Source organism: Phaethon lepturus, unplaced genomic scaffold, assembly GCF_000687285.1.
Source record: "Phaethon lepturus isolate BGI_N335 unplaced genomic scaffold, ASM68728v1 scaffold18162, whole genome shotgun sequence".
NCBI lineage: Eukaryota > Metazoa > Chordata > Aves > Phaethontiformes > Phaethontidae > Phaethon > Phaethon lepturus.
The window spans coordinates 89,558-101,031 of NW_010522820.1; the positions used below are offsets into that span (position 1 = coordinate 89,558).

Here is an 11,474-nt window from a genome sequence, read left to right on the forward strand (position 1 = left end):
GTCATGCCTCATCAGGATTTTTTGCTGCAAGGGAACTTTGCATGTTCCTCGGTGTTGCTTTTTTAGGCTCCCCACTGATAAGACTCTGTGGGTACTTGCATATTGAACTGTTAGAGCCACAAAAATAAGAGCTGGATTACATCTGGTCTTCTCTACATGGGTGTACTAGACTGAGAAAGCAAACCAAGACCACCTCTTCAAGTCTGAGGCCAACAGCAGTGGCAGGTACTGTGCCACGCAGCCTCCGTGGAGCACAGTTCTTTACAACAGCTGACGTGGAAAAGGCCACGCAGGGACCTCCTCCCTTTGGCATCAACCCCTCTGGCAACAAAATGCTTTAGCTTTCCCACTGTTTCCGTGGGTGCTGCTGGCCCCCTCAGCCAAACTAGTGCCCACAAAGGTCTAGACTAACTTCCCAGCTCTGCCACAGATCTCCAAGACCTTGGGCATGTTGTTTAAATCCTGACCCAGCAAAACACTTCAGCACAAATGCACCATATCCGTTACTACACACTACACCAAAGGCAAGATCTGCTCTACCTGCCTTCCTATGGAAGACAAACTTCTGCATCCCCAGTCTGTAAGAGAGGCATAGAAAATGGTGATACAGGGATTTTTAAACACTCCAAATCAGCAATCATCTTTGTCACTGTACATATAGCATCTGTGTCTGGAAAAAAAAGAGCATTTGCTTGGAGTTTCTTAGCAATACAACCAACCAACAGCATTAGCAGCAGCCATTTCTGTGCCACATAAAAAAAGAATGGATTTAACTTTCTTGGCTGTAACCGACTGAACTGACAATGTACAAGCTACGTGCTAAAATTAAAAGCTTCCATTAGCAGTTAGTAAATATCCTAAGCTCAAAAAATGGAAATTAGCCTCATGTTGATAACAGTTACATGCTTAGTGGTATGTCCCCATAAATAGTGTCGTAAGGGACAAAAAGAGAAAAAAAGACTGACTTCACATTCAGAAAAGATTAAGCAAGAGCACCCCTGGACTAACATGAATTACTTATTAACAGATATTTCAATTGTGTAGCAATCCCCTTGCATCTGGATCCTGTATAAAGTAAAAATTGAACTTTTAAATACGTTTTCAGTTCCTGACTACATTAAGAAAAAAGTATTTCAGTGCTGAAAGAATACACGCAATAAATTTATGGGCACATTCAAATATATATTAGGAGCTGCTTAACACATATCAAATCGCTCCCCAGTAATAACCACACAAATGTGCACACACACACACACACACAGAAAAAAGAGCAAGCGGAATTATCTACTCCATGCTATGGCTTAAAAATTTTAACCAAAAACTCAAACAAGCACTAACTACCATATTTCCCAGGCTAAGCAGGAACTGTTCTTTCTTCTCTGTAGCTTCATAGATATTGTTCCCATTTTTATGTATTAAAAAGTTTGAGCCTTGTGCACACAATAAGAAAGGACAAACAGGTTTCTATTAAAAGCACTACTGCGCATTTGCAATTGTTTCAGGCATGACTTACCCTGTGAACTAAAAAAATGCCATAAAATCTTGTAAGACTGTTCTAAAAATCATTTTACATGCAGTTTTGCATGACCCTGTAACCTTGGGTTACAAATGGTTTTACCAGTCTGGATTCTGCAACTGGTCTCTTTCTACAATTATGAATTTTGATAGCATTGCTCAACTGAGAAAACTATGGCAGTCTTCTAAACAGCTTGGCTGTTCTTTTCATGGATCAGTGTCTACATTTGTCCTGTATGAATTTCTCCTGTAATTTTATTAAGTAGTCTCCATAATTAGCAGCTAAAAACATCTGGCTGCATTTCACATTTTAAAGAGGTCTTGGTTGCCTACCACTCCACCAGAATGTGAAGGTCTTGAACGTCTTTGTGTTCTGCCAGTAAATAAAAATATACAACACTTACACCAAAATCACATGCGGGAAAGAGACATACTTAAGGCAGACAAACATTCGTGGAGTACAGCCGGGAGAAGCTGCGGTCACAGCTTCGCCATGCTTTGCAAGGTTTCTTTCAAAGCCTCTGTTAAATGTATGTTGCCGTGTTATAGTAAAAAGAGTAGTAAAGATAACTTACAGGAGGTCCAGTTTCCCCCTTTGGACCTCTGACACTTCCCATTTCAAACATTTTGTCAAGATCTTCATAGTCATAATTATCAATACCAATGTCATAACTGTTTTCTGTGTGGTAAGTCTCATCAGCATCAAGTGCACCTTCCTGCCCTGGACGGAGCTGATTATCCAGAGAGAGGTCAGCAGGCAAACCGTACCGGGTTGAGTTGAAGATTTGCTGCTTTTTGTTTGGTTCATCTAAATGCTGTTTTGCTTTGTCCATCCCTTTGCTTTTAGTTTTACTCTGGTTTACAGGGGAGATCAGAGAAGGCTCCTTTTGTCTGCCTGCGTCTTCTTTGGTATTATCTAACGTATTTGTGTATGATCCTGTGGGGGTCTTAGTGACATTTCTTTTTTTGTTCATCTCCTGCCGATGAAGAAGCAGACTGACATTCTCCTGGAGTTCTGTTTCAGGCCGAGATTCCAGCAACAGAGGTTTGGCCTCTGGAAACTCTGATGCAGAGACATTTCTTGACTCAAAGTATTCTGATAGAAAATGAATCTTAGCAACATCGGTAACAGGAATGTTTGATGTTTCTTCCCTTCTATAAGCTGATATGTCTTCTGACTGGTTTTTCTCATCAATCATCATCTTTGAAAAAGCATCCGGCCCACCTGACACGTGTGGAGCTCCTGGCAGAGATCGGTACGTTTCAGCCTGGCGACATTGCTGTTTCACATATTTACAATAGTTGGCAGAGGCTTCTGCAGAGGGAATAATATCTAGCTGACATATAACTCCTTCAAAGCTGACAGAGTGAGAGTTCATCCTTCCCAGGGTAAATACACCATCCAAATCAAATGTCTCCACTTCAGAAAGTATTTCCCGGCTATAGTACTTCTTTCCGCACTCAGCGAATATCGAGACAGTCTTGTCTCTAATGTCAATGGCAAACGAATGCCATTGTTCATTATGAACACTATAACCAAAGTATGCGGGCTGCTTCCCTCCAGTGTACACCACTACCTTTCTTGGTAGCAACTGGACACCGAACTGCAGTCTACTTTTACTCCTAATACTGAAAAGAAAAGCATTATTTACTCTGTAAGAGTACAACCCAACTAATATGGTGAACTGATGCCCTAGATTTGATGGTATGACTTGAGTGATGGGGGACTCAATACGTGCATCGCTAGTTAGTACAACTCCTGATACAGTTAGACGAACACCCTGAGGTAACAGAGATGATGTTGAGGGCACTGTTGTCTCTGAGGGCTGTTGAACATCTTTCACAAGGCCTAGTTGATGAAGAACATCTATTGCTGTAAAAAGAAAAAGGCATACTGTTGATTTTGTTTACAAGCGCATAAATTCAGATCCATATAAACAAATGTAGGCACAACATCTTAATAAATCTGTACTTCTCAGAGCATATATATTCCACACAGCAAGGCCACCAAATCCCTAGTGTAAGGTACACCAACCTTTCACATAAACAAATAATTAAAGCCAGAACAAAATTTCTGTCTTTAAAAAAAAGAAAAACACATAGAAAGGTCCATATAATGCCCATTGTAGGTTAGTTCATTTATGAAACCGAAAAATCCCCATTTGCTGTCTTCAACTTTTTGCAGTAGCAGTCAATGAACACACTTTGTTAGTTCCTTATTTTTCTGGCTAATCCTGCCTACTCTTTGCGCAGATAATTTTTTTTTTAACTTAAACTTTTTCTTCTGCAATAAAACCACAATTTTCCTCTTTATCAGAAAAGTTTAAAGTGTTTCGGAGGAGGGTTGCTTTGTTTTTAAGAAGAGACAAGTTATATATAACACAGTAACACCTCAGTGGAGCACCAGAAAATAGTCACTGGCTCAAAGCAAAATACAAAGGTAAGTCTTGCCGAGGAGCTTCTATGAGCTGCAGAAGTAATTCAACTGGTACCCAGGAAGAATTGCTGTGCTTTCACCAGAAAGCTTTCCTCCTGCCAAGCAAGGCCCTGTGCCATTACAGAGCTGGCTTCAAAGGGAATTGTTTTCCTTATGGGATCACCCTTGATTGTATGTATCTGTGCCAAAGTTACTCAGACTAAAAAACAAAGATCTTTCGAAGGGGAAACATGACAGAGCACGCCTTTCCCTCCACAGTTTACTTGTTAGGGCCAGGGACGATGTGAACTCTGCAGAAGTGGTAAGGAACAAGGAAAGACGAGACCTGTCAGGACCAAGGGGCAGTGCTCCCATCCTCTGGCTTGTCTGTGCTCCCAGCACACGCAAGGCTGCAGCTACCCAGGCAAGATACTCAGTTAGGAGCGCACTCCACAGCAGGAGACAAGCAGTGGACATTAAGGAGACAAAGAAAAGCTAGCTGTCCTACTGATTTATGTCCTATAGGTTTGGCTTTGACATATAGAAGTCTGGACAGGAGATCTTCCTCCAGGCAGGAAAAACACCCCAGGCGGGGGTGTTGTCACTGTGGGATTCTCTAGTGTCTTATATAATGCGAGCTTTGTGCTTTAGCCCTTTCCTTAGCCTGGACCATACAGTATCTCCATCTTTTACCTGGCTAAGTGTCTTCACCTAATGGGTAGAAACACAATTATCTAGCCTCCTGATGAACCAAAATCATATCTGACCTGGGGTAAGAAATCAAAGCCACTTTTTTCCCTAAAGGGTAAATCAATGGTCAAAGATGACCAAATTAATTTGGTACTGCCTAAATCAGATTTAGGCATATTGGAGTTGGTGGGCATAAAGACCTTCTTCCTTCAAGATGAATATAAAGACACCGTTAGATCTCTTACGATGCAGGTGAAACAGAAACACTACAAAGGCTTGAATAGGAGCCAAACTCCACACCCCTAGCAATCTTCCCATAGGGTCACAAAACAAGACGGCACTTAATGGCATCGATTGGTAAAACTGCTTGTCTGGGTATTTGTGAAAGGTGCCACAGAAATAACTGCAGAGACTGAGACAAAACACAATGATGGAAATAAAAAACGAGAAGGCTGGGGGCTAAAACACATGCCATGAGAAAGGGCTGACGGAGCTACATTTGCTTGGCCTGGAGATGGGAAGATTTGGGGGAATCTAATTACAATTTTCCATTATCTGAACTGGGGTTATAGGGAAAACAGAGAAAAGCTGAAGAGTAACGGGCACGAGCTGCAACACAAGAAATTCCAGCTCCATACAAAGAAAAAGCATTCTCACCGCAGAAGTGGTTCAGTGCTGAACTGGGGGGCAAAGACATTGTGTAATCTCCATGCTTGGAGATTTTCAAAGCCCAGCTGGACAGGACCCAGTAACCTGAACTAACTTCAACACTGACCCTGATCTCAGCAGGAGGTAGGACCAGATGAGTTCCAAGGTCCCTCTAACCTAAATTTTCCGATTTTCTGCACAAGGGGAAACTGAACATTGTAGTTTTCATAAACAGCATTGCACGGAAGCACACACTATCATCAATTCTCCCCTAACTGGAACAACTAGCTGGACCCAAGCTTCAGTGAACTGCCTCTACTAAAAAACACAAGTAGTATCTAGCACTTGCACTGATCTAATAAGCCTGGCACTTTCCATAGCGTTTAGCTGAGGGTACTTTTACTATGCATGTTGTGCTTATATTAAGTAAATAATGCTAGTAAATGGCATAACAAAAATTTGGAGTAACCAAGAGAAGTTAAGGATTCTCTGCTATATTGAGAGAGAAGAGCAACTAAAACAAATGGACGTTCACTCCTTTAGTGGAAAAAAGGTCTCTCTTCCCCGTCTTCCCTTTCTCTGTTTACTGAATGTATTCATAGCAAACTTTAAGAATAGACAGATGTTGGCTTAGTTTCAGTGGTAAATTATGAAAAGAGCCTGAGATTTCCTTGAGAGTGGTTTATAAATTGGAACCAAAAGCATCCACCTGAATGCACTGTACGTCTTGAAAATTAATTACACACCTTGTAGTGTTTCTAGTCGTGTTTGAGATTCACGGACACGCCAAGATTATCCTGGCGGGTAGCCAGCGCAGCCAGCGCAGATATGGAGAAAGCATATCTTTGCAGAAAGTCGTGTGTACGCCAATTTCTCAAGATGTTTTGCCTCAGAGCAATTAATTTACTATGGCTGTATTTTCATCCATCAAACTGATAACAGAGGTCAGGTTATAGTAGAGCTTCGAAGCACAATGCATCTGCATCAATGAACCACCACACTTTCCCAGGACCCCGGTCCCGCATGGTCTGCACGTAGTTATGGAGGAGAAAGCCGTACTTGTATTGCCCTCGTGAAAGCTAAGAAGAAACACAGGTCCCGAGCTCTGGGCAATGCAAAGGTCTTATGCATGTAAGTAATACCCCAAGGCTGGAGACACCAGTCCAGCACTTCTGTGCACTGGCTGGGCCAGCTGACTGCACAGAGGAAAATAGCTAATAATCTAACCTGAAGTTGTGCCTAAATATCACATCCTAACCTGAGATATTTGGCAAGTACTTGTATTTTAAAATATTTGTAACTATATATTTGTATTTAAAAATAACAACGCATGTGATCTGTCCAAAGTCTTATAAACTGAAGTATAAAACAAAAAAGCTTAAACTGGCTTAAAACCAGCCAATTTAAAAATGACATTCAAAAGTATCACTACTAAATCTCAAACTGCAAGCAAAATTGCCAGAATTTTGGCAGTTCTGATTTGAAAACAGCACATTGTGTAAAAGTTATTAAAAAAAAAAAATCTTCTGAGAGCATGATGAGAAATAAGACACATTCTCCACATCCTGCAAACATATTTCTGCAAATAATGACAGGTCCTGAGAAAGCTAAACACAAATACATGCTGTGTGAAAAATGACAGCAAAAGATTAAGTATCAACTAATTATTCCTTGCTGACTTGCTGCCTGTTAACCCACCATCAAGCCAAAAAGCTGTTCCAAACTTTTTTGGCCAGTCATTTCATTTCTGGCCCAACATGTATTTTTATTTTATTTTAAGGCTTTCAGAAGCTCTTGGCAGTACACAAGGTTTTGGGAGCAGGCAGCCCTCTCAACTCTTCCTCCCAGCATGACAACCACTATTTTATTTACCTATCAGTAGTCAGTTTTCTTTGTTTACCCATGTCTGCACAACATCTGTCTTCACTTACTGTTCACTCAACTTGTTACTCCCCCAAATTGTAATGGCTCATCTTCTTGAAGGAGAAGTTGTTTCGGGTTTTTGGTGTCAAGTGCTTTCTTTCCACCTTCTAGGAGGACTTGAAAAATTCACAACCTTACTGCATCGTAACGGGAGGGAAAGCCTAAAACAGGCTTTGGTAAAAAATCTCCTGAGCCTCTTGTGGCACAAGAAAAGTCCCAAAAAGGAACTGAGGAGGGATAAGGGGATTTGGCTATTTAATCATTCCACACTCTATTCCGTTCAGTCTCTCTTGTTCATTTCCCACATTCCTCCATACTCATGACTAGTCTGAAGGCAGGATACTTGGGGCGCTCTCTCCATTTCATCAATCCTGTTATATACATTACTCACTTTCCCTTTACCAGCATGGGTGAGGGAAAGACAAGGATCATTCATCAGTCAGCTCCACCAGAACTGAGAGTAATTACTCATCAGGTCGCCCATTTCCTAGGTGATGCTGCATCTGCAGTTGGGTAAATTGAGGCACCTGGCTGCCACCAGTGCTCTCTGGGACACCAGCCCACGACTGGCATAGGAAAGCCAACCAGCTACATAGATTCTGTATGTCCTTGAGCCACACTCAAAGTACTATTCCCAAAGGCTGAGGCTGTATCTTTACATGTATTTCACGGAACACAATTTATAGCAGCCTACCAACAGGAACAAGGCATAGCTTCTCAGGTAAAGCATGCACAGGCTGACCCATCAGCTCAGGAGAGAAGGAATGTTAATGACTCTAGCTAGCATCTTCCTATTTGGCAGAATACTCTCTTTTTTCAAAATACAGCTGCCAAGAAAGTTTTAATAACAACTTAAATGTTAACATATTCCTAATGGGCAGACAATCCTGTTCCTTGACAAACTCTAAGCACTGCAAAAGGAATAGTGCTACCTCTGCAGATTATATACTGAGACTGATGGATACGCTTGAGCTGCTCTTTTTTTTTTGGAGGATGTTTCCGCAGACTGCTGTTCTCTGAACTGCTTTTTGCAACCTCGTTTACACACTGTGCAAATAAAGTGCGTGAGGGACCAAATTCACCCATGGGCAGAAAGTTGCATCAGGGTTCAACGCCTTGCTTTGATCCCAAGCAAGCACTTAAAGAAAATGAAGTCATGTATGGCATCTGTGCACAGGGGTGGAGGGGAGTTCCCATTCAGTCAGGCTTCTCATGTGGCTACCTAGAAATGCTGTTGAGTAATTAAAAAAAAAAAGTAGGGAAGCTCCTTCACCTGCTGGTGACTAAATAATGAAATATAAGCATGTCCAGACTGGAGGCTTTACCCCATTTCTTCAGAGCTCTGTGCACGGAGGTACTCTCACCTGAGAGGCAAATAAGCCTCAGGCTGCACCCGCTCCCCCGTGCCGCTGCTGCCCCGGTCTTGTAAGGCTTCACGGCCCTCGCCTGAAGTCTCCTTAGAAAAGCAATTCTCAGGCTGAGGCACATGAGAAGGGAGAGAAATCGTTTATTTCTTTGCAGAGGAGGAGGGTGGGCCGGAGGGATGAAGACAACCCAAAGCATCGCTGCACGCCTGTCTCCGGCATCCCTCACCTGCTGCTGCTGCACCCCGAAAGTGCAACCTGCCTCCCTGAACCAGCCCATTCCCTTCCCATCCCCTCAGGGCTGGAGCAGGGCAGGCCACACACGTCTACGGGTGCTGCCCCTCTGATAAGAACTTGGCTCAGCTATTAGAAAAATCCGGGGAAATCCCATCATCGCAGAAGCGTACGTCCCCCACTGAGCTGAACGCGAAAAATCAACAATCTTACCAGGCAGACGGGGAGCAGCTAGTGGAAGGCAAAACTGCAAAGAGAACGGGGCGGGGGGGGGAAGTAAAAAAAAAAACCCAACCCACCGACGGAAACGCGTTTCCCGATGAGAAGGAAAAAGACATTGGTGAGAATAAGTGTGGAAGGCTGCGGAGATATCCCGCAGGGCTCTAGCAAAACGTTATCAGGAATGAGTCTTGCCTTAACCCCGCAACCCAGCTGTTAGCGTTCAGCTGAGTATTGCAGGTAACACACCTCCCAGCCAAGGGTGGTCTATGCCTTGCTTCACCCGTAGGGTGAAAGAACATGGCAGAGAACTGATGCTGCAGATAAGAAATGACTAAACGGCACGTTAGCCCCCGCCGCTGGGACGCGAATATTCCCTCACATCCGGTGCGGTTGTAACAGCTGGCAGATTAAAAAAGAAGCTAAAAACAGGACAAGCCTATTTCCTCACTAACATCTGCATCTGAACGCAAAACCAAACGAATACACAATTTCACATTTTGCTTTATTGATGCCAGCCTAGACTAAGCCTTTATTATACGCAGTGGTTCGCTTCCGCAGGCCTAAGTGCAAAGGTAACGCAGCCACAGCTTGCCACCCCCAAGGACACCCACTTGCAGTGAAGACACAATCAAAGCCTTTTCACTGTACAAGGCTTCTCTTTTACGAAGAGCTTGCTTAAATATGTAAGCAATTTCACAGGCAGAAAATCTGAATAATTTTCAAAAGGTCATCTTTTCCAAACGGGTTGCTTTAAACTTTTGCTCTCATTATGCTGTAGCTGGTATTTTCTTTAAGTCACCATTAAGGAACTGAAGCTAAGGTCGCCAGTAACAGCAGCCATTTACTCTTTTCATATAGTAACAGATTATACGAATGTCCTGTTATGAAAAAAATTGTTCTCACCTTGTTTGGGTACTTGTGCAACACCTACAGCTATACATATCGCAATAAAAAGGAGAGTTTTCCTGAAAGGGAAAGAAAGAAAAAAAAACATGTGAGAAAATGTCTGAAGCTTCAGAACTCCAAGGAATTAGAAGCTTGATTGAACATCCAAAATCAACGGCAGGACACCACTGACTCCAGGAAGTCCTGGATCAAAGCCGTCACATTGTACAACTTTCCACTGATGCTGAAATGGTTTACACAAAGATCAAGGATTATGTATGCCCTCATATATAGTACATATATTTTACACTGGCTTATATTAATAAAGTAACTGCATCTGGTTTATATTTCTTGCAGCAGCCTTCAAATATGAATACTGCTATGTAGTAAATTTCTTCCTGGAAAGAAAAGAGAAAAAGTTACTGTAAAGAAACTATAAAATAAATGACAAGTTAATGCCTGTAGAGATCATTAGATACTTCGGACCTTCTATCAGTCTTGTGACTATATCCCATCATTTTACCGTAAATTAAAGTGTCACATTTCTGTTCCAGTATTACAAAATTTTGTCATGTTACAAACAAGACACGCTCCTCACAAAGTAAAAAAATCCCATTACATTTTGACTTAAAACCTCATGCTTAGGTAGAGGAGTGCAATACTGATACGTATCATAGGCTCACCCACTGCAACAAACATAGGCTCCCCTGCCACTTCATAGAGGAAGAAGGTGGATATGGATTTATTTAAAGCAAATTTTGAGAACATGAGTGGTGGATGTTGGGCAAAGAATACCTTTTTACCATGGTTAAAACCAGACTGCTGTTTTTTTACTCAATTATCACATCAGGCAGATTAGCATCTAATCTCACTGATGTGACTGAATCTTTTAATAAATGAGAAATATATTTTCTGTTAATGTTGGACATCCAGGCACAGAAACAGACGCACATAACAATAATAGCAACGTATATCTACTTAGTTCTCCAAAGAAATATTTCTAAAATATCAGAAATATAGTTCTGATGCTAACTGCTCAACTCACAGGCAAGCCTCGGCTCAGCTCCCTTGCTCATTAACGTATGTAACCTCATTGACTTTTCAGGATATTATCCGCTAGATTGATGAAAAGCGTTGGCTGGACCGTGCTGGAGAGCCCTCCAGTATCTGGAATAAACAGTATTTGAAAGAAACACAGTTGCAACTAAACACCCCTAACTTGGTGTGGTGCAACTTTGCCAGCTAATTATTCAGGTTTGCACAGCAAAAAAAGCGCAGGAAGAAACCCCTGCCACTTCATAGAGGAAGGGACGGTTCAAACAGCAGTGACAGACGAGTTCCTCCCACCGAGTGGTCACTGCCGGGTTGCCTTCAGCTCGGTGGGTAACGTACCCATAAACCAAGTATTGGTAATGCTACAGTGACAACAAATCATGCCATGATTTAAATATTTTATATATATATGTGTGTGTACGTACACACACACAGAGCAATATTTAGTGAAAAATCTTAATATTGCTTTCAAGGGTTTGCAATTCAAACATTCCCAAAACAGCCAAATGCGTGAAGCCCACAGA

The 11,474-nt window shown here is 42.1% G+C and overlaps 1 protein-coding gene across 1 annotated transcript in view; it reads right to left on the minus strand.

The window, feature by feature from the left end:
* The window catches only part of LOC104616807 (collagen alpha-1(XXIV) chain-like), a gene marked incomplete at its 3' end in the record, with an annotated part of 100,016 nt that extends 89,313 nt beyond the window's left edge, over window positions 1–10,703 (minus strand). Inside the window, exons 1-4 of the mRNA XM_010281947.1 lie at window positions 10,693–10,703; window positions 9,916–9,977; window positions 2,379–3,388; window positions 2,091–2,246 (exon numbers count right to left, since the gene is read on the minus strand). Of these exons, the coding sequence (XP_010280249.1) occupies window positions 2,091–2,246; window positions 2,379–3,388; window positions 9,916–9,977; window positions 10,693–10,703 (1,239 nt within the window). The remainder of the gene's footprint in view (window positions 1–2,090; window positions 2,247–2,378; window positions 3,389–9,915; window positions 9,978–10,692) is intronic.
* Between the last annotated feature and the right edge of the window lie 771 nt (window positions 10,704–11,474).